Below are 23,642 nucleotides of genomic sequence, written 5' to 3'. Positions count from 1 at the left end.
CGTAGGTCTCAGACCTGTGTAACTCAAGAACTGTAGTAGCCGATAAATTCATTCTTCTGCATGGGAGAAACTCCAGCAGAGAGGGAGCAGGGTCAGGTCCTGCTGCTGGAGACACCTCCCAGAGCTCCCTGTCGAAGAGACAGATTAGATAAAGCGACCAGCGGGGATGTGAGAAATGTTTCAATTGAATTAGATCTGTGGCAGAAATACCTTCTTTCAAATCTCAATAAAAAAGTCAATATAAATGTAATCAAATATCACAAAAATACTATGAAAATGAAATCCTCTCTAATGTGGCAAATGGATTCAATTCTGAGTTAGCCAGGAAAGCTACAGGCCTCTGAATTTGTAGAGAAAACATGTAGGTAGAAACTGCAAACATGGATGTGTATATATAAAATAAAAATGGCCTATTCCAGGTTGTGTGGGGGAATGAAAAAGCAAGCAGGTCTCCTTTTTAGTGCTGTTTAAGTGATAAATTCGTAATTTACACACGTACATAACCTGTCTCTCTTTCCCTATGTATCTGTATGTATAAAGAATAGTCAGCAGCATTCTGTGCTAGATCAGGGTCTGGCAATCCAGTAATGATGTTTCTAGCCTCTGTCCTGCCAGTGGGTGCAAAAGGCAGTAAAGCTCTGAGCTGAAAAGCCTCCTGCCAGGTCTCCCCTGTTTGCATTTCTATTTTTGCTGGTATTTTAATAGGATGTTTCCATAAGGGCTGCTGGCATGGTTGTGTTTGGATGTAATCAACTTTTGAAAGCTCTTCATCTTTTTTGTTTAATCTTCAATAATGGATTTTTATGTAGAGCCGTGTGGTTAAGCCCTCTTAAGAACTACTGGGAAAGGCTTAGTCCAGCAGGAGGTTTGGAGGGACTGTTCTCAGTCTTCACCCTTCCTTTCAGTTGGGTTTCTCTGAAGGGTCCAGGCTGGCCAGCTAAGTGCATCCCCTTCGGTCTTGAGCCTGGCAGCCTTTCTATCTGGTGTGGAGGGAAAACCTCCCCCTTCACCACTTCCTTTCTGCCTGGGTGACTGATAGCTGTATGATTTCTTGTCTATACAGGATGTTGAAGGCTTCACAGATTTTCCAGCCGAACACTTATTTTCATCCTGCTTCAGCCTCTCGCTTTGGTTTGACGTTTCCGGCCACATCTTTACACCTGTGAGGTGTTTTCTGTCCAAAGGCTGAATTAAGCTTCTCTCTTGGTGTCCTGCAAAGTTCATCCTTGTCTTCAGCTTGAACAAATTTCAGCTGTTCATTCTCTCCATCAGATCTGGATGGTGAATAACTCTCTCGGTCCTTCTTCAGAAGATAGACATGGGCTATTAAAGCTTTTTGGTTTTGTTGGACTCTAAACTAAAACCTAACAGATCTTAAGCTGTATATCAGGGAAGTTTCTCAAAAGCCATTGGAGAATTACTCTCTTTCTTTGGGGCCTGGTATTTAGGACCAGAAGGCTTGGTTGCCTAATATATCATCTTCAGGTTTTGCATCAGCACAACTGAACAGCCTTGGCAAAGCTACTTTAATGCAATGACACCAGTTCCTGGCCTCTCTGCTCGTTTTAAAGAGGCAGAGAAAGCTGTGTACTTAATGAGACGCTCATGTAGCTGAATATCAAGGGTTGGTCTGGTAGGGGTAAAGAATCAGCAGCATTCTGCCTTGGGAGGGCACAAGGTACACAGAAGGTGGTTTAACCTCTGAAAGCCTCGGTTTCCTCTATAGAACCAGAAGATGCCTCTCCCTTCATAAAACCTGCATCTATGTCGGGAATAATTATGGGTTGTATTGCACTTTTTTGTTCCCCTGAAGTAAATCTCCTCAGCTCGGAACAGACAGATGGCACATACAACTCTCAGTTATGGAAAATATCCTCAGGAGGTACTTTGAGGTCATCTAATCCATGCCTCTGCCCAGAGGCAGGATCAGCTATTCTTTTGCCATTCCTGACAGCTATTTCTCCATCCTGCTCCTAGAGACTTGCAATGGAGACTCCTTACTTCCCCAGCATGCAGGAAACACCCCAATGCCCAGCTTAAACCTCTTTTGCTGCAACTCATGCCTCATCCTGACCGCAGAGGGTCGGCAAAGAGGATTTAGAAGTGCTCCAGCAAATGCAGGTATTTGGTAAATGTGAGTGACTAATGGTGTGATCTCTTTCACTCCTTGATCTGAGGTCTTTAAGGAGTAAATCATACGAAACCTGGCTACCCTGTGCCCGGCTTGGCTGGAGATGCACACTAGTGTGGGACGGATGGGGCAGGTAGCCTGCAATACAGCTCCGAATGGTGATGGAATTGCAAAGTTAGGATCAAGCTGTTTGGATAAACCCCAGAGCCGTGAGGTTTTGAAAAGAGCTGCTGAGCCATTAAGTGCTTAGGAGGGTTCAGAGAAAAGCCAAACGCAGCAAGATGGCTTCTGCAAAACATGACGTCTTCAGGGTGATGTCTGCTGTTAGGCAAAAGTGTTAATAGTGCTGTGGTATGTGCCTGAGTGCAAGCCTTGTCCCTTCCTGTTCAGGACGCCTGGGGCCTGATATGGGTGCTATAAACAGACATGTAGTGCTATGTGAGACTTGCCGACGGCGCTGGCAGAGAGGAGCTCAGCATAGGAGCTGAGGGAGGCGCGTGCCTCTCTGAAGTGGCAGCAGAGGCTCAGGTGATAGCTTAGAGCACTTCAGGCCTCGCCGTTCACTCATATTTAAGCAACTAACTCAAACCTCATCAGTTCAGTTTAGGCCTTGTTCTGGAGAAAGGATGCTTTTCATCATTTGGAACAGGCTGCCCAGGGAGGGGGTTGAGTCACCATCCCTGGATGTGTCTACAAGAGGGGTAGATGGGGTACTTGGGGATGTGGTTTAGTGTAGGACAGGAACGGTTGGACTTGATGATCTTAAAGGTCTTTCCCAACCTTGTGATTCTGTGATCATTGGGACTGCTGGTTGATTATTAAAACCAAAAATCACCAGGTAGCATGAAATACATCGTATCTTATGTAAAGCATATGTAAATGTCTTTATAGAAGATAGAAAAGAGCAGGGGTACTGGAGTCTCCTCCCTGCCCACAAAGCCGCAGCAGATCTAGTGTCAGGGTGGCTGTACTTGAAATTTTCTGTCTGTTCTGGGGCTCTTGCTGATGTGTTGGTTTTGGTGGCGTTTTTGTGAAGTTGTGCATTTCAAGCCCAAATGAAATCAGTAACTTGTCACAACTACAAATGCAGCACTGGAAGGCAGGATCTGAAAAGAAATGACAGCTACAAGACAGATCGTGTTTGTCTTAGGAGATAAGTCAGGGGTTGCATGCAGTAGGTTTATCGCTATCTGACAGGTAACAAGATAAACCCAGGTGTTACACAGGGATCTGACAAGACCTGAAACAGGAATAAAGATTACTTTACATTGCATTTTTAGGGAACATTTGCAAACAATGCATCTGAGACAATGGAGAAGTTAGCAGGGAGTGAAACCTCTTGTGGGGATGGTTTGAGCCAGGGACAGGGGGAGGGAAAAGCATACAGAGAGAGGATGAGGGCATCTTCCTGTCCCCTTCTGATACAAGGAGAGGAAGGGGAGTTTTCCTGAAGCTTTGGAGACGTGACAAATGACATGCCGGCCTCCTGCCTGCGTGTTGATTAGCATTTGTGATTGCACTCAAATCCAGGGTGGAAGGCACTCAGGCATTCTCAGGAGGCCTCTAGTCCTTGCAGATTGGGGCCGTTTTATCTGCCGGCTCGCCGAGATACGGCACACTCTGTGTCCCTGTCCCCCGTGTTTACCCCATGTGACACTCACAGGGACAGTCGTTCAGCAGCTCTTCCAGGAGGGCAGGCGGTGGGACTGTTCACTGGTGGGACTGTTCGAAGCTCAGCTGAACCCACGCCAGCATCAGCTGGGGGTCACGTCTGCGTAACTCCCTGGGCAGAGTCCCTCATGCGTTTGTGTGAGTAATGCTGATGAACAGAGGGAAGTGTAATTTGGTCTCATTCTGCTCTTTTCATGCATCCCTTTGGGAGTGGTGAGGCTTGTGCTGTTTTCCCTGTCAGAAGTTTCTCTCCTCGTTTAGTATTCAGACCTCAGAGTCTCTCCCATTTTTCTCCTGATTTTGCTTCTTTGGAGCAGTTTTGGTTTGTTGTGTTCTCCTCTTGGTGCTTGTCTCCCCTTCCTTTTATTTTTCTTACTAGGGGAGCATTAATGCTTCTGCTCTCTCTGCCTCTCCTGTAACGTCGGCCTGTCACCCACATCTCCCTTCTTGTACTGGAGAGGCCCTCTACAAACTGACCTATCATTTTGGCTATTGAGGTTTCCCTGAATAGGACTGTCAGATCCTGGGATGGATGAGTTGTTGAGCTTAAGGAGTTAAAGGAAGTAGGCTGTTAAAGATCACATTCTGCGGTGATAACAACTTTGGTTTCAGTGTGAGATCCATATAGTTGGGCACAGACTGGGATTTTCCATGGGAAACGTTTCCCAGGATAAAAGACAGCTAAGAGCTATGTGGCTTCTTAATACAACCTTCAGAAGTGGGGCACGTGACCGAGATTGATTTGAATGATTGCAGTTTCCACAGACGTCCGATCCACAGATCAGTGCCCAGGTTCAATGGGATGATGGAAAATAACATCAGATGGACTTGGGCTGGCACCAGCACCGTTACAGCTCCTGGAGCATGTGAGGGGATGCATGTTGACTTTTTAAAAGGTCCCTAAATGTCCTGCAACCTGGATCTTTGGCAAAACCTGACCTAGTCAGGGATTCCTTCAAATCTTCTGATTCCTGCTTCCTTCCCAGATATCAGGCCTCTTTATCTGGACCTGTTAAAAGGGAGGCACCTAACTTTGTCGAACACCTAAAACGCGTTAAACTTTTGTTTTATGTCATCCTGTGTCTTGCCTAATTCTGATCCAAACTCTGCTTGACCATTATGATGTATTTAGGGCTACAATGTGGGTAGACACTGAGGATTCTGGCAGATCTGATGTGGTTATGGGACGATATTTCTCTGGTACAACTGCATAGTGTTAGCTCCTGTGGGATATAGAAAAATAAGGAGCTGTACTCTTGGCTCGAAGCCTGGAAAGAGGATTCATTGACAGTTTTTGTTGTCTTTTTTACTCCTTTCCTAAAGGAAAACCTTCCTTTTCCTCCAGGTAGCTGCAGTACAGGCTAGTTGTATGATTGCAGCACGCAAGAGACTGACACAGTCTGCCTGTGAGAAACCATCTGAAGTTCTTGGGGCTGGCTGTTCTGGGTGCCTCCCCAGGATCCAGCTCTGCTTGACTCCCATCTTCTGCATCTGGAGTCAAATGCCGCAGTCCCTAAGGAATTTGCCTTGGGAGTCTTCTGCTTTATCCTTGTTCAGCAGGCTGTGAGGATGGTGGTTGTCATGTGTTTGAGAAATGATTGCAGGTTTCTATAGCTGGAGCTTTTTATGATCTCCTAGTGCAGAATCTGTAAAATACCTTGAGGTTTTCACTGGAGAAAAAAGACGCTTCCCAAGCATGGTAGAGGTGTCTCTGTTGTAGCAGGGTACTCACTGCTCTTCTCCTTTGCGTTCTGTTCGCTGTCAACAAGCACACTAACCCATAAACAGCCAGCAAGGCCAGTAGAATGGTTTCTAAAGTGATTTATGAATAGCCACTAGTTCTCCAGTGCAAACTAGAAATGTAATTTTTCACCAGCTGTTGCACACTCTCTCCACCCCAGAGTATCAGCGTCTCTGGCCCGAGCAGTCGAAGGAGGAAGCGGGCAGAAGCAGGCGGATGTGCATTTACCACAGCACAAGGGCTTGGGAACCGAAGAAAGGACTTTAATTAGAGTCCTCAAGAGCACCAGCTGAACACTGAGACTTTGGTATGAGTAAGCAGTGACACTGGAGACTTCTTAATAAATTGGATTTCTAATCAAGGACTTGGTGGGGGGGAAACCCAGTCGCTTTGAGTACCTCCAGAAAGGCTTGTATTGGCGTGGCTGCCTGGAATAGTGAAAATGCAAGTCACTTTGCAAGAGTGACAGGGGTATGGTGCAAGTCATAGTGAAGAGAAGAGGGAGAGACAAAGTAAGGGCGTGTGGCCTCAACATCATCAAAGCATCAGCTCCTCCTTATGCACAGAGGGTGACAGAGTCCTAAAAATGTCATAAATAGCTTTGAGACTGAGCCAGAAACACTGACAGGGTGATGGAAGTGACAGAGCAAATAAGCAGCGGCCAGTCAGGATAAACACCTGGAGAACTGGAAGAGGGGAAAGCTGCTGGAAACAAACCAAGGAGGCAGAAACATGCTTACGGTGGCTTTTTTGCCTGCTTTTGAGATGAGCCCACAAATCCCACACTGTCACTCACACCTCTGCCTGAGGTGAAATGAGTTGGGTAAAACATACTGGCCCACAGCCTGGGGGTGCAAGGAGCCGGAACACCCCTGGGGCCATGGGAGGAAACAGGGGTTCTGGTGTGTGCTGAAAACCAGCAGGTATCGCAGGGCACGTGGAGTTCATGCTTGATGCCTGAGACTGAGCCAGCCATGAACAGAGCAAACGGCGGTCCGTGAGGTGAGCTGTGCAGGGGCAGAGGAGGGGGGAGCTCTGGGAGTGTTTGGGCTCCCACTGTGTCACTGCTTAAATTGATAAGAGAAGGGAGAAGGCTGGGGAGGAAGGATGTGATGAGCTGTGTTAGCAGCCCATTGGAGGCTGGACTGCTTTTCAGACCGTGGGTGGGTATGAGTAAACCACTTGGGTGGTAATGGGAACTTCATGGTGAGTCCTCAGGAATAACCCCTTGCTCAGAGGGGTCAGCATGTGAGCTACGGATGAGCTAATGCAGTGAGACAGCTTTGCTTTGGCTCAGAGGCAGGTAGGATTTGCTCATCTCTGTTCAAGTTGTGCAGTGCCTTCATCAGGACAGATGAGGAATCACTTTAGGTTGCACAGAGAGAGATGGAAAAAGTTCTATTCCTTCTCTTGTAGAAGGGAGGGTGTTAGATGACCTGATCCAACAGCACTTGTGCACTGGAGTGAGTTTTTGTTTCCCTGTCAGAGCTCAGGCAAGCACTGCTTAGAACCTGCAGAAGGACAGTGCTCGGAGAGGGAGCAGGGCTCGCAAGGCCTGGAGGAGAGCCAACCCGGAGTTAGAGAAGGCAAATTGTGTTTGGGAACAACTGAATAAAACCACGGGAAAACAAACAGATGTACTGAATTCTCAACTGCCTGACTGGAAACCTCATATAGAAATGAGAGGTGAAGTCACATCTGGAGAGAAGTCTCCTCCGTTATTTTAAAATACACCAGAATGGACGAGTTAGCAATAGAATGAATGTTTTCTGAGCAAATTCCTCCCTTGCCTGTATTCCTCAGTGGGTCACCTCTTCTTGATATCCTGTTTTCTTATTTCTCTTATTTTGTTCTTGAAGGAAATGCTCCCTTTGTCTGAGCACAGCTGGCTTTAGTAGGGCTGTGGGGGGGAGGCGAAGTTTGCTTTTGAGTTCTTCCCTCACACAGGAAAGGAAAACTGGATCCTCAGAGACATTGTGGATGATATTGGCAGTAGAAGCTTGTTTCTGGCCATGGTACATGGTTTTAATTACACTTTTGTACATGTCTGTCTTACGAAAGCTTATCCAAATGCTCTAGTTTTTATTTTTGGAAATGGCACTGTAGGTAAATCAACATCATCAATCCTGGTTTGCTCGAAAGTCCCAGCATGTTTCCGTGCCTTTTGGCAATGTATCCTGCTGCCCAGGCAGACTTTACTCAAGTGAGCACAGGGGAACCTTTTCCCTTGTGTTTGTTTGTTCGATCTGGTTTATTTAACGTTAGCTGGTCATTCAGCCTTACTTAGTTTTGCCCTCCCTGGCTTTTTGTGACCATTAGAATGGGAATAATTACTGTGAGGATTTTTTTTTTTTTCCTTGCTTTTAAACATTTATAACAGCCACTTAGGGGAAAAAAAAAATGGTCAAATGCATTCTGTTCTAGTCTTCTCTTCCGCTACTGCAATAAAAATTAATCCACTCCTAGCACTTGGAGGGCAGGAGGCAGAGCTGGAATATTTGTTTTGGATTAGCCAGTCCTATTAGCCAGCCCATCTGTGTTATGACCTTCGCTCGTTGTCCAGTGGGGTTTCACTTTTTGGGTGTTTTTGTTTTGTAATTTTTATATGGGTCATAAACGGGAGGAGGAGAGAGACACGGGAGGGGCTATGATTTTATTGTGCTTTTTGTTGTCGTCACTGCTGCAGTGGTGTATGTGGCTCTAGTAATCCCCTAGTCGAGAAAGGCTTTACACCCAGACTCACCGTGCTTGTTCTTGCTGCCAGTATAACCTCCTCCTTTGGCCTGGACTGGGCAGATGTGGGAATGTAAAGCAAAATGTTGTCCCTCTTCCCCATTTCTGAACTGACAAAGACCAGGGGCAGTCCAGATCTCTGAAGAGCCATTTTTTTGGCCTTTCACCAGTACACGGAGTGAAGGGTTTAGGTCTTGGAGGGCTGCTGTAAGTGGGAATTAGACCACGTCTAGCAAAGCTGAAGCCCTTACTTTACACGCTATTTCTGGAAAATTTGCAAAGCCAGTCAAGAAACTTTGTTACCTGTTGGGAGGGTTTACACTGCAGGAAGACTTCACTCCCCAGACGGAGACAAGCTCTGTGTGCAAAAGATCCTTGGCCCCGCACTGGCTCAGCAGCTCAGACGATGTTTTGGATCCTCTGAATCGATCCTCTGGAAGGGTCAGACTGCCACATCCTCAGTAGAACAAGGATTTCCAGATGTCAACAAGTTGTGCATCTGTATGGGTGTCCACACGGGCAGCTGTGCAGCACATTGGGCATCTGCAACTCTAGGGAAGGTCGAGGGAAACGACAAGTGGTCCCGGTACCTGAAAACCAAGAGCATGCGTGCTGAGAATTTTGCCTGCTTTGTTTCACTTGTACCCTTTGTTAACAAGGAGCAGTCTAGAGGGAAATAGTCTATTATTAATATTTAATTTCCTCCTATTACTGTAAGCAGATGACCTAAAAGATCATTTAGCCAGCAGCCAATAATAAAGCAAATAGGGGAATCGGAAAAAGTATGAGTATCTCTTAGCTCGTGATGCTGCCTTCCTCCTCTTTCCTGCCCCACCCAGCCACATCTCTTCATCCTTCTGTAGGAGGTAGAAGCGGGGCTGCTCTTGACAGCTCCAAGCCCACTGGTCTGAGCAGTCAGGGTGTGGGGAAGCTGCTCTGTGTGAGGCATTCACAAAATACCGAACTTCGGAGAGGAAACCATTGAGCAAGGCAGCAAAGTGCTGCTGCTTCTGCCTTTCCTGTCCTGCCCCCAGAGGGACAGCTGCTTTCGTTATGTTTTACAACCTGAGTTGCTTTGTGGATTCGTGTGCTGCCCATGAGCACATCGGCTCGGCTGGTTTATTGTGACTTGATCCTCTGAAGAAATGGGGAGAGGAGGTTTGTTAGAGACTTTGATTTAAAAGATAGGGAGATTCTTTTTGAGCTGAGGGGATTTCAAAGGCAAGATAAAAACTGACAAGCATCTCCCCCTCCAGGCTCTGGAAAGTAGGAAACAAATGATTTAGCAGCACCTGCTTTCTGCATACAGCCATGTGTGTATTCAAAGGTTCTGCCTAAGGGAGTTAGCTAATCTCTATCAGGCTGGTACCTCGGCAGGGTCATGTTGTCAAAGGAGATGCTCGATTGTGATCTGTGGAATGAGCCCTGATGATGACTGCCCCACTTGGTCTCATGATACCTGTTGCCTTGCTTACCCTGTCCTGAGGCAGACAAGGAGAAGCAACCAATCGTCTCTGGAGCCTGGGGAAGCTACAGCCTGTCACCTACGTGCCCACAGACTGTCTTGGGTGCCCTGAGGGCTGCTCATCCCCTGATTTTCCTGTCATTGTTATATGTGTCAGCCTGGCACATGGATCAGAGGGCACTTCTCTGTGCCAGCATGGGCATCCAAACCCGGGGTGACTGAACTTGGCCTGAAGGGCCCAGAGCAGGAGAGAAGCTTGTTTGAGGTGGTGATTTGAACCAGTGGCCGAGGGCCCACCTCAATGCTTTTGGCACTCAAGAGAGAGAAGGGGCAACACCTTAGTCCAAAGCTAACTGGAGATGCCAAACAAAAGCTTGCTTAGGCTCCAGCAGTGAATTGCTTCATGGGAACGTGCTGTTCAGATGCTTTATTGAATTTTCAAGGAGCAGTTTTTCATTGGGGCTGAAATATGAGAGAGAACAGAGTGTTCCAAGTCACTAAAAAATGAACAGAGCAACAGCTTTACAGGTTTGTGAGTGGCAAGAAAGGTTTATTTAATAATGGGGAAAAGGCCGGAACATAGCCCAGGGTACCAAAAAGGAATTAATCCAATTAACACAATCAAACACGGGCTTAAGAGGAAATACTAATTGTAGCTGTCCAGCAGATTGGGTGATACAGGTTATTTTTCTTAAGTTTCAAGAAGCTTGCAATATCGATCCCTCGAGGGCCTGAGATGTTAAACATACACTCCCCTGGTGAGTAGAGCAAGTTGTTAATTAATATTGTCTTGTCAGACCTGGTTGCTGAGCCTTTGGGTCTTGCATCAAGTGGATGATTCCATAATAAATTTTGCATTGCCTCTGGACATAAGTCGTCTTTAGGTGGTCCTGTATTCCATTTTGTCCCCGAGCAGTAAATCTCCAGCTGTATGAGCAGAAAGATGGAGCCTGTTCTTGTTTTAAAGCCAGTTGCAAATACTTCCACAGTTAAAGACCTGTTACCATGTTAGGTGAAAGCTATAGCAGGCTGACACTGCGGGAGATGAATGAGGTGAGATGGCTGAGCTCAGGTTGGACACGGGAACCTCCCAGGCTGTGGCACCTTCTCTCAGTAGCAGGTGAGACCTCTGATGTGCTGGGGGTTTGTGGCTAAGAATTGCTTTTCCTACACAGTGGCTACTGCAGAAGCACTGGCACTGAAGCGGACACAAAATGTTGTTTTGTCGTGTCTGGGACACCTGCTCAGCTCCAGTCATTTCTCTTCTGAGATGTGCTGGCTCTGCAGAACTCTCTAAGTGTTTTCTGGCCCATCTGAGAGCAGAGGGTGGAAGGACATGTTGTCCTCTTCTGGACACAGCATCTCACAGATTGCTTCGGAATAAACAGCTAGGGCTTGGGTTGAAGAATCAGGCCACTGTTTGTGAAGGAGGATTGGAAACAAGGGACTGAACAAATCCAGGAATAAAAAATTCAAATTTAACATCAGATTGTGAAGCAAACAGTTGAAGTAGAAGGTTAAAAGCTCTGTGTCAGAAAACAGTGTGTGATGTAGTCATTAAACTTCAGATTCAGGCATCGTGCTCTTTCAGGATACGTGCAGAGCTGTTGGTGACTCCAGCTTTGTCTCTGTGCTCGGCTGTTGGCACAGGGGCCTCTGCAGCGTAGGTTTGTTACATCCCTCCACGTCCCATTGGCAAATGCATTTGAGATGAGCCACTGAAAGAGTCAGGTTAAACAAAATGCATCTGGGATCAATAAGGGTTGATAATTCTACTCAAGGAAGCTCTGACATGGGGAAGAATATCCCAGTCATTTTGCTTTGAGCCTCTTCCCTGAGGTGTGGGAGGTATGAACATGCGGCGCAAGAGCAGCATAGCTGGGTTAATGTCACCAGTCTTTGACTGCACCTCAGAGGAACTTGCAGGGTGTTTGTGGTGGTTCTGTTTTACAGAGGGATAATTTTGGCCCAAGTATCTCTCAGCAATTTGTGGGGTGGTTTGGTTTTGGGTTTTTTTTTTTCTCTAAACTTGTCCTGACACTGGAGTCTGGTGAGGTGTGACCTGCATGGAAACATGTGAGCACATTAAGAAGCAGAGAGGTGTACACTGCCTGGCACACACACTGTCTTCCTCTTACCAGCCCCCTGCTTCCCTTGTTCAGTTGGGGTTTTTTTTTCTCCTGCCAACTCTTCCCTGTCTTTTTTTCCCCTTGTTCTTGCTCACACACAGGCACAAAGCATTGTTTATTTTTTATCTTGCCCTTTTCTGGTTTCTTTCCCTCTGGATTTTCTTTATTTCAATCTTATATTAATTCTAATCCTCTTCCCTGAAAGTCAGGCTTGGGGAGGGGGGTGGGGAGGAGTAGTTTGGAGCATCACTGCTTTGAAACAAACCTATTGGGATTTGTAATGGACAAATGGTAGCAGAGTGGTGTAGGAGCCTATCACTGACATCCCTGAAATTCAAGAAAGTAGAAGCAATCTTTAGAAGGCTGGTGGAAAACCAGAGATTTTTGCTAAAGGAAGATAGACAATATAGACTCCTTGGGGTTTTTTGTGCTTTAGCAAAGATTAAATGGATGATCTTTATCTTTCTCTTAATAGCTAGATCACAAGCTAATCTCTTCTGTTGATTTCTTCCACACAAACCGAATGCATAAACAAGATCGCTGAAGGTGGAGAAAGAGCTCGTTTTTTTGAAGCATGTCCAAACCACCAAGAATCATTCACTTTCCTTTCGAAGGCAGCATTAGCAATAGAGCTCTAAATCAATGAAAGGTCCAAAATCAGATTATATTCCTGAGATCAGATGTGAATCACCAGTTAATCATATTTTCCTTTATTATCACTGTCTTCCCCCTTTTATTTTATCCTAAGAAATTAGGTTTCTGACTTGAAACCAGAGTGAACTGTGAAGGCATGAAGCCCCACTGGGTTAGGCCACACCAGGTCACCTGCAGATGGGGCCCCAAATACCCTTTGTTTTGGAGGTTCACATTGCAACCGAAACTGAACTCGAGTGATTTATCTGTTATTGTTGTGTCTCTCTGTCCCTCAGCCCTCTGATGTTTCAAGGAGCTGTTTCCTTAAACTAATGAGAAAATAGCACTGCTAAAGCTTGCTAAATTTGGGTTTAAAACCCACTCTGGAAGTGACAAGGTGGGACAACAAACAATTGTCTCTTTACAGGGGCATGAAATTCAGGTAGTTGTGTTCTTTGGTGCTCTGTGCCTGTTCGTATGAAGCAGCAGCTGTAGGGACCGTGCCTCCCCGCAAGTGGCACCAGCGTTAGTCCCAGATTTGTGCTCATGATACTGTGGGGACCTCAGTGGATTCTCAAGAGATGATATTGGCATTGTGCCTGTGCGTGTGTGTTTCTGGGACGGGTGTATCTTGGTGGACATGTTTCTGGCTGGTTGTAGTTGAAGAATGTTGCTGACCTGAGTCCGTGGATGCAACAAACACCCTGAACAATGTGGGAATAATGAGTAAATGGTTTGGTTATAGGGTAGAGATTTACACAAGCAAAACCAAGAGTGCTGCAGGAGAGGAAGCTGCGGGGACCCTTGCAGAGAGTATCCGTGCTCAGCAGGAAAGTCCTCAAAGATGTTGGTGTCTGACATACCTCCAACTGTTCTCCTGCTGATGGCCTTCCAGTGTCTGTGCACTTAAAGGGACAACTGGGTATGGCAACAGAGTGGTGACCACTCATGCCAGCAGCATAGCCCTCTTGTGAAGGAAGGTTCCTGTCATAGCAGCACACTGGTGCAGCATGCTTGTGTGGCACAGTACATGAGGGTGGGCAGTGTGTGATGGCTCAAGTCTTGTGTTTGTGACCGGAGGGAGACAGGTGTATGTAAAAAGGCTCCTCCACCTTTCTGCTGTGCAGCCACCGCACTTGCCAAGGCATAATTAGTGGGGCTCTCGTGTTTCAGGACAGACTATTGAGCAGCTGCTGAAGTGCCAGCTCAGTTGGTAGCCTGGAAAACAAAACGCCCCTTGTTTCTCATCACCACTGTGAAATGCTGCCTTCCCGAGCCTTGGGTTTGGCCCTGCAGCTTTCAGGATAGACAAAATGTGAGATTTTTGCCAGTGATGTATTCTTCTAGTTCTGTTTAATATCTGTTATCAATTTAATGTGCCACTTTAATGAGATTTTGCTTTTGCCATCTCCTCTGTAGAGCTGATTACTTAGCATATGTGGTTGGTGTTGTGTTTTTTTTTTTAAAGGAAACTACAAGTGAAGAAGTTGAACGTTTGCTTCTGCTGAAGAGAATATTTCCCAAGTCCTGGGGGGAAAGGGTGAAAAAGAGAACTGGAGGATGTTGCTAGTAGGTATGTACATGACAGGAAGCCATGACTAGCAGTGTGACTGTCAACAGGAAACAAAAACTCACGGCCGATGCGACGCTGCCATAAAGCACGCTTTCTGGGCTGAGTTGCCTGCTGGACTTTGTGGCCTGGGAAGCAGTGTCTGCCTACATGAGATATTCTCCTCTCCATTCATCTGCTGGAGTTCAAAGCATTCTGCATCTGGTTAATCCACTTTGCTGGACTTGGCAAGCCCTGGACTTTTTGGGGTTGTGTTTTTCTTGAAACCTGCTCCTGTAAAGATCTTGAACAGCTATGGAGAGGAAAGGGTGCGTGTGAGCAACCTCCACTGGCCAGCAGCTGAGTGCTCTTCAGACCACAGGCAGCTTTGAGGTGTCTTGGCTGTTCAGTGCTCTGCAGATATGAACGCTGAGCTTTTCTGGCACGTTCTCGCATTGGCCTGGTTGCTCTCACCATGCTAGTACCTGAGAAAGAAGACGTCCTCTCACACATAGCTTACATCATCCTGGAACTGGTCATTGCAGTTCTGGCCATCCTGGGGAACATCCTGGTCTGCTGGGCGGTCTATTTGAATAGCAACTTGCAGAACGTCACCAACTATTTCGTGGTGTCCCTGGCTGCTGCTGACATTGCCGTAGGTGTGCTGGCAATCCCCTTTGCCATCACCATCAGCATGGGCTTCTGTGCCTTCTTCTATGGCTGCCTTTTCATTGCCTGCTTCGTCCTGGTCTTGACTCAGAGCTCGATCTTCAGCCTCCTGGCTATTGCCATCGACAGAATCATTGCGATCCGCATACCCCTCAGGTAAGCACGGGCTGGACTGGAGGGAGGGGGCAGGTTGGTGAGGGATGAACTTCTGTAAAATCAACAGATCTGGAGGCGAATTGAGGAATGAAAAATTAAACAAGGAGCAGAAATTCTTCCCTTGTAATTTGAAAACAACTTTTCTAGCTCTTGAAGGCTGCCTTGGCTGCTGGATTTTCTGGTTGCTTCTTTTTCTGGTTCTTCTCTGTCCTCTGTGTGCCTGTGGCATCACAACGGCACTGCCTGGGAGCTGCTGTTCCATCTTTGGGCAGGACTGTGTGGTAACCCTGCTAACTTGCACTTTGATCCGTAGCCGACAGCACCAAAGGATCACGGTGCAAAAGTGGAGTGAAAGCAGTACGTGGTGGAGAGCAGAAAGGAGGGGAGGTCAATTTGTCTCCTTAGGGAAAATGAGGGAGTTTGTAGCAACAAGGTTGTGGAGAATGTGGATGGGAATTTTCTCTTGGGGCCCATTGAACATGAGGGGAAGAAAAGCAGCAGGCAATGAAAAAACAGTCCTAAGAAGGTTTGGACTAGCTTGGGTGCTGTTTCTGGAAGTAATGTATGTTAAGGTCAAGGCAGAAGCTTGTCCCAACCCAGACCTGCAGAAGGTTATTCTATGGTCTCTAGTCTGGAGTAAAGAGGAAGAGGGTCGATGTTTCAATATTACAGCTTGAAAGCTGAATATGACTAGCCACTACTTTGGGTGCAACCAGGGAGGTTGATGTGGGGCAAGGGAAAGCCACACACAGGGACTGTGACTTATTTCAGTCTCTCTGAAACACATTGCTGTGGTGGGATATATCAGACCATGGGTGCAGAGCAGCGTTGTGTTTTGTGGGTGAGTTTGAATGCTCTGAGACAATGTTTCTGAGCCTTTCCATAAGTTCAAAAGATAGAGAGGAAGCCCCCAGCAGAGTACAGGGATCTCCTCTCCTTCCTTCCCACCTTGTCCTTGCTTTCTAGCCTGCTGAACAAGAAATGTAGCTGCAAAAATGGAACAAATATTTGACTGAGATGCCCTCAAGTTTGAGTTTTTGGACATCCTCATTCCTGTTGAGCTTAAATCACTGTGTTGACCTGTGCACTTTCATTTTTCTTTTGTGAATACTCCAGTCACTGAATGTCGAGTAATGTAAACCTCCCGCCCAAACCCAGGAAGCATCCTTTTCCCTAGAGCTGTGGAGATTCCCTTTCCACATGGACCAGTGCAGTACAGTCTTTTCTGACACCTCACCACAACAAGCTTGTGCTTCTATAACGTTACTGGTAATTGCTGGTTTCCAAGCCCATCATTGTACCTCTGCTTTTGATGCAGCTGCAAGGAATAACTATTCCATTCCATCACAGAGAACTCTGTTGATAATAGTTACCTTTAAATTGGGGTCTCTCCAGTTTTCTAAAGTTCTACATATAGATGTTTCCACTTACACAGCAAAATAATGATAAATGGTACAAAGAAAGGTATGTAAGCCCTTAGGAGCTTCACTTCGAAATGATTTCGAGAAGGACTGATGTCTTTTAATTCATCTCTCATGGGCTAATTCTGAAGGCTTTTACTGATGGTTTAAGCACTCTTATTGCCAGAGGAGGACTTGCCAGGAAAAGGATTTCAAAAGTCTGGATGTCTGCCCTATTTTGTGGGATCTCATTGTAACTATATTGTCTTGAAATGTTAAATTTCCTGGAACAGCCATGGTAAAGAGACTTTATCTGTGCTGGGCACTGTACTGGTTTCACTATTTTGTTTTTGAAAAAACAGAGCACACCCTCTTCCACCCCCGAAACAGTGGAGCTGATTGGATGCAGAAACTCGCAGGTAGATCCATGGGTTCATCCCCCTCCTTGTCCTCTGCTGGTTTGCCCTTTTACAGTAGGAGCAAAGGACTTCTCAGTTGCATTCCCCCTTAAGAACTGATGTATGAATAAGCATTAGATTTACAGCCTCAGGCATGCAGAGAAAGTGAAAGCTCGTTAGCTGAAGAGGGAAATGTGACATGATTCAGGCTGCTCACATCCCCTTTTTTTTTTTCTTTTTCTTATCTGGTTGTTTCAAAAACGCATCAAAACCTTGGAAGGTGAGTTCTGCACTAAAGGTGCAACATTCGCACCCATCCTTTACTGCCTGGGAAAGCCTCCCCTCTGCTCAGAGGACACGGTAACACCAGGCGTTCCTAACGCTCATTAGATGGGTGCTCTTAAAAAACCCCAACCCAAACCCAACCCAACCCAAACCCAAACAACTCCAACTTCCTTCACTCGAGTGAAACCGAAAAGAGCCAAAGCTATTCTTTCTTCTTCTTTTTCGCTGTTTCATGTCTGAGTTGTCCTAAGGAAGGTAACCGCCTATCTCAGTGGTTCCACATATGTGGAACTGTATTCCCACACAAACTGTCAGTATTCAGGAGGCAGAGGAGTGGGATTTCTCATACTGCTTGGGTTTGGACACCTCAGTACAGAATTAGCATTGCCTTTGGGATTATTTTTCTGTAGATAAAAGGCCCTCTGCTAAAAAACTGCATTGAGGAAAGACATCTAGAGGTAAAATCTTAAAAGATATAAAACCCAATTTGTGAACATGTTATGGGTTCTACCTCTCAGGTGATTAAAACATTGTGTAGAATTTGATAATTTTTCCAACAGTTCTCAAACACTTAGCTTATTTCTGCCAGGTTTTATACAAATTTATCACTCTGCAAGTGGCGATGAAGCACTCCCACGGAAGTGAGTCTGAGCCATTGTTTGGTCTAGGATACAATCCAAATGGTGTCTCTAACATGGCAGGTACCTGAAAACCTGTGCTCACTGATATAAAACCCCTGGGTGTTCTGCACAAAGCTACCTGTGAGTCTGAGCTCCAGCATGAAGTCATGGGCCAAGAACAATTGCTGCTTTCCAGGCTCATTGATGCCAGCAAATGGTCCGTGGGCACAGTGCCGAGGCACGTGTTCTTCTGCAGGCACTCGTGGTAAAGATACTCCCGTGGGGAAGGGCAGGTAGCTCCAGTGCACTGGAAAGAGAGGAGAAATTCTTCTTCCTACAGCCAAATGGAAAAGTTTTCTCAAGTTACTGTTTGCTCTGTGTGCTGGATTCAGGTATTCACCCGTGGCACAAATACTTATGCAGGTCATGTAGTGTCAGATACAGTAACTTGCTGAAATGCAGACCTTTTCCTCTGATGAGAGGTGCTTTGGAGATGATCGACTGCCAAAGCTACTGGGATGCTTCTCTGGGAAAGGTCCCTGGCATTTGGAACACTGGGACAGATTTAACCCACATAGCAGTGTTCAAATCTGCAGCTCTGAGGTAGCATTGGGATGCTTTTCTGCCTGAGGCTAGGGGAGCTGGACATCAGCTTCCCAAAATCTGTGATAGGAAGAATAGAAGAGATGAACACAAACCCTGAATAAAATATAAGATCTGGAGGGGACCTTTGTACTGAGAACAGTCTGTTTCAGCAATTGCTTTAATTCCCTAGGCTTGTCTTCTCAAATGCTCTTATATGAGCATGTGAATCAGGGAATGAGGGATTTAATTTTTATATTGTCGCTTTGAACCATATCTGGACTTCTTTTCTTACTCACCATAAACCTTTTGACTTTATTATAACCATTTCCTACAAGCATTCAGGTTTGTGTCCAATAGATTATGGCAGATTCAGCCTAAGAACAATTCCTCTGAAGAACCACTGGCATGGCTTTTAAAGCAATGCTAGCTCTCTGTGGCTCCATGGGATTTCTCATACTGTCTGGTTTTGGACACCTCATTAGATTTACCTTTGGAATGATTTTTTTGTGGAATTTGCTGTTGCCAAGATTTTAGACTGGAAGCTGATCATCATTGCTGCTGCTGCTTAGATCCCACCTACCCTGTCTCCATAGCCTAGTCAAGCCCTCGTACCAGGTGGTAACCGGTAATAGGGGAAACAGTTTCTTGACTGGGAGTTCTGGGAAAGGGTTGGTTTTGGTGGTACCTGAGGTCTGAGTTTAGTTTCTTGCTCTGCCACAATGTTTCCTGGATGACCTGGGATTGTCCGGGTTCCTCATTTCCAGATACAAGTCACAGGGATAGAACATCCCCCTTTCGTCTTTCCCCCAGGACTGCAGCTGTTGGAGGTGTGGGCTCCTGCAGGGATGTGTTTTGCAGTGATTTGTTAAAAAACCATTGAGCGCTGTGGGAATCCAGATCAAAGCCTGGTGCCCTCAACGCTGAGCACAGGCTTTCTGGTGTGATGCAGAAATGTTTCAGGTGGCTGAAACATGCCCTGTGCATGGCAGAGCCATTGGCCAAAATGTGCAGTGCTGCCAACCAGAGGTGGGTTTGGAAGACAAGCAGCAGGCTGGCTGGATGCTGTGATGATGAATTAAGCCAGCTACATGTCATGTATGGAAAGATTTTAACTGCCACTTGAGGACCCTTTGGTCCTTCTACCAGCTCTGACTTCCTCCCACAAAGGACACAGAGCTTAGGCCAAGGACCCAGAAGTGTCACATCCTCAGCCAGGTTACTCCAGGCAGCACAGGTGAGTTGTACACTCACCAAGGGCAGCTATTCTGGAGTCAGTTTGCCAGCCTGGTAGCCGAGAGAGCAGCAGGGCAGGTGAAATGATTTTTGGGGAAAAGATCCACATTTTCATGTATTTGCAAAAGTGGGGGGTTGTTTTCCAGAGGAGTCAGGCGACCCCATCCCCACAGCCAAGTCCACTGTGAGTGTCCCTGCGTTCTGCATTCATGTTCTTTGTGGCTGGAGTTGCACGAGTAGAAGTCCTTGTTTGTGCAGCAAGTCCAGTATTTCCAGGAAGCACGAGAACGGCTTGTGCACAGACAATCCAGTGCTGTCTGGACACATCAGACATGCCACAAAGTCACCTGCCAACGATGCAGAACACGGGCTGCAGGTGTGACTGGCTCCTTTCAGCAGGCTGTGCCTCTTGTGTGGGTGCCAGCAACTCACAGGATCTGTGATGCTTCCTGGAAGCCCTGAACTTACCACACAGAGCGGTACAGCACTGGGGGTACAGAGAGTAGCTAGAAATTAAGGTCTTCCAAGTGAATGGACACTTCTCCATGGGTACCTGGCCAACGTAGTGCCTCACACTAGGTGATGAGATGCTGTCAGCTTTTTTTCTCGGCCCTTGGAGATGCAGAGCAAGGTGTGAAGGAGAGGTTCTCACTGGTAATCGCCACTGCCAGCACAACATGCTGCAGCTGGAAAGCAGGAGGCTGCTTGGGTTAAGTGCTGTTCCTAAGCCTTGTGAAGTCCATTGCCTGGGAATCCCCAGAGGGTAAGAGGGAGGGAGAAGTGACGAGGGGGGGTGGAGGGGGGTGTTTGCCTGGAGCAGTAATGAATATATTTTTAGTGGAAGGCAAGAGACATCTCTAGTCGTGGGATAACAGCTGCACGATTTCAAAATTCCTCTGACAAGATGTAGCCAATTCCAGGGCTGCAGGGTTTTGAGGGTGCTTTTTTGTTTGTTTGTTTTTTTGTTTTTCCAGGCTTCAAGTGCCTTTAGCCAATCTCTTGCTCCCTGTGTGTACTTTTCAAAGCACAGATGCTGTTTTGCTGTGTTGATGAAGTCTGAATGTGAGCAGCTCCCTGCTACCATCCACACCGTGCCCTTAGCATCCTCAAAGCATTGAGCAGGATCACCTACTTGCTGGAGAAACTTTTACTCTCTCAGAATCAGCTGACTCCCTCCCTCGTTTCTGGCAGGAGGGTTTTGGTGTATTTTGGGAACCAGGAATTGTGTGGTTAGCTCCCTCACCCACTCCCTTTTTCCTGATATTGAAATGCAGCTGAGGAAGGGCGACTCAAATGTGTCCGGTCTTGTCTTTTTTCCCAAGGCTCAGCAGCAGGGATTTAAAGCCCATGCAGGATCTCCATTCTGTACGGGCCTGGCAAAAGCAGCCTTTCTCCCCTCTTGTCTTGAACCTGCAGTGGGATAGGAGCATGAGCCTGGGGGAATAACTATTTCATTGAGAGATGGAAAGATTTCTATGGCTTGTTGGACTTTGGTGGGGTTTTTTTTGGTGAATGTTTGTTTGCTGAGAGAATTCTGGGGTCAGAGGGAGAAGGAGCCTTCAGTAAACACTGGGAACCCAACACTACCGTTGTCCGATTGCAGACACATGGGGTCAAGTACAGTGTGGGACCCACACTGGACAATGTGGGAATCTGGCCATCTACTGCTTTCCATGCTAAGCATTACAGAGGGAAGGAAATTGCATTAAAATGTTAAACTGTTGCCCTGACTTACATTTCCAGAGAGAAGAACTGGTGGAGTCAGCTCAGAACTCGCAGTAACCTGTGAGGCCTTGGGAACTGGCTGATATTTCAAACAAACCAAGGTCCCTGGCTGCACTGTCAGGTTCTTACCACGTTGCTTATTGTGTCTTTCAACAGATCCTGGAGAATTTACTGCTAGGAGCACTGGCTTCAGCCAGGCTTATCAATACCTCCACCACTGAAGTCCTCTTTGGTGTGTGCAGTGCAGAGGCAGTGAGAGCACTGTCCTTTCTGAAAGAGACATGGGGTCGCTTAGCTGGGCTGGTGAGGAAAACTGCTGACTTGTCTCACTTATTTAAGGAAGGTTAATGGTGCTGGCCTTCTTCAAAGTACCACTGTGGAGCAGAGCAAGGTGCTGTGCAAGCAAATGCCAGCCTGGCTTCTGCAACTCAGTCAGCAGAATTTCCCTGGAGCACACCTGAGCCTGGACACGGGACCGATGGCACTGCGCCTCCGAGGGGGGTTTTGTGCTGTTTGGCTTACAGATCTGCAAGACAAACCTAGCAATTCTGTGCTATAAGGCTGCTCCTTTGTCAGGAAGGAGGACCTACCCTAGCCTCAACGAGAGAGCCGTGGTGGTCTTTGCCACCAAGGGTCAGAGCAGTGCTGTTGATTGTCCAGGCCACAAGATGACAGTGTGGGCTGGTGGAGGAACATAAATGAAAACTATTAATTTTACTGCTTTTTTTGTCACCTATTCATTGTTTAAAGGAAAGAGGAGAGAAAATGATGGCATACAATGTCACCATGGTGACCATGCTATGCTGTGTGGATTCTGCACCTAGTTCAAAGGCCCATCTGAAGAAGCGGGTGCCTTTCTTGCTTCCATTGGGAAGTTGCTTGGGTGTCCGGAGCTTGTTGAATGATACTGATGTAATTCCTGTTTCCTCTGCTTTACAGGTACAATGGCTTGGTGACTGGCTCTCGAGCTAAAGGTATCATTGCCATCTGCTGGGTGTTGTCTTTCATCATCGGCTTGACACCAATGCTAGGGTGGCACAATCGCTCCCAGATCGAAGACCAGGGTTCCAACAAGTCCTCTCCCATCAACTGCAGCAACAGTATGGTGGCATGTCTCTTTGAGGCTGTGGTCACCATGGAGTACATGGTCTACTACAACTTCTTTGCCTGTGTGCTCTTGCCCCTCCTCCTCATGTTTGGAATCTACTTGAAGATCTTCATGGCCGCCCGGCGACAACTCAAGCAGATGGAGAACAAGATGGTACATGGGGAACGTTCTCGCTCCACTTTGCAGAAGGAAGTCCATGCAGCTAAGTCTTTAGCCATCATTGTTGGGTTGTTTGCAGTCTGCTGGCTTCCACTACACATTATTAACTGCTTTACCCTATTTTGCCCAAACTGTGCCCATGCTCCCCTCTGGCTGATGTATCTAGCTATTATCCTGTCTCATGCTAACTCAGTTGTAAATCCTCTAATTTATGCCTACCGCATCAGGGAGTTCCGATACACCTTCCGTAAAATCATCAGCCAGCACATCCTGGGACGGAAGGAGCCGTTCAAGGCAGGAACAGCCAGCTCTAGGACTTCCACCTATGGTGGGGACGCAGAGAATGCCGGCATACGGATCAGTGAGTATGCATTAGAGGTATACACCAATGGAGAGATCCACAGGGATCCTGAAAAGCAGGACTTAAACAAATGCAAAGCTGGCTTGGAATGGCACCACAATGGAAATGCTCTGGACGTGGAGACAAATGGGCATCTCCCACATTCCTGCAGAAACGGGATTCTCTCAGATGCCTGCATGAACAGGGAGCTTCACAGTGAAGAGCTACTTGATGCCCAGGTGTCTTACTCAGATCTAGAAAGAGCAGCCTTCGCAGCAGCTGATGTTTCCTGATGAGACTCTCAAAGTCTTCCTGGTAGAATTATTTTTTTTCCATTGGTGACCTCTGCCATGGCAGAAAGGGAGGTGGGGGGGGCGGGGGGAGAGATGTGTATTCAGATTGCTGTGGAGAAAGGGGTCCCTACCCAGGACTGTTGGGAAGATCCTAAATACTAGACTGGAGTAAAGCCAAGAGACCACTGAAATGGACTGAGGAAGGAGGACATGTTACCCATCAGTGACCTGTCACCAAGAGCCGTGCCAAGGTCACAGATGGCATTCCAAGTTCAGCACTGGGAGACTGCTGATGCAAGGCTTATCAGGACGTTATGCTGTACTGTGTGTCTGTGCTTGTATGTTGGTTTTGCTGTCTTCACCAACAGAAATAAAAGCATGGCTGGAAGAATTCACTGAATTGCGGAGAACAGCAGGGAGGGGCTTTTGAGTACTTTGGCCCTGCAACAGATGGAAGGGGGACAGCAACATCTATTGGTCAGGAAGGATGCAAGCAGCTGCTTAGAAAGGGGAGGAATTTACCTGATGGGAACTCTTGATACCTTCAACCATGGCATTTTGTCTTTCAGTTCATGTTTTTAAAGCTTACACTGCAAGATGATGCTCAATTTTTTTTTTC

General features: G+C 46.8%; 1 protein-coding gene across 1 annotated transcript; it reads left to right on the top strand.

Moving 5' to 3' along the window:
* Nucleotides 1-14,527: 14,527 nt before the first annotated feature.
* Nucleotides 14,528-23,023, top strand: ADORA2A (adenosine A2a receptor; the record flags this gene model as incomplete). The annotated part of the gene is made up of 2 exons (XM_084272081.1): nucleotides 14,528-14,877; nucleotides 22,063-23,023. 2 exons carry the CDS (start codon nucleotides 14,528-14,530, stop codon nucleotides 23,021-23,023), a joined length of 1,311 nt encoding a protein of 436 aa, XP_084128207.1.
* Between the last annotated feature and the right edge of the window lie 619 nt (nucleotides 23,024-23,642).

The sequence above is a fragment of the Gallinula chloropus genome (genome assembly GCF_964237585.1).
Source record: "Gallinula chloropus genome assembly, chromosome: 17".
Classification (NCBI taxonomy): Eukaryota; Metazoa; Chordata; class Aves; order Gruiformes; family Rallidae; genus Gallinula; species Gallinula chloropus.
This window is presented reverse-complemented; position numbering and strand designations above follow the sequence as displayed.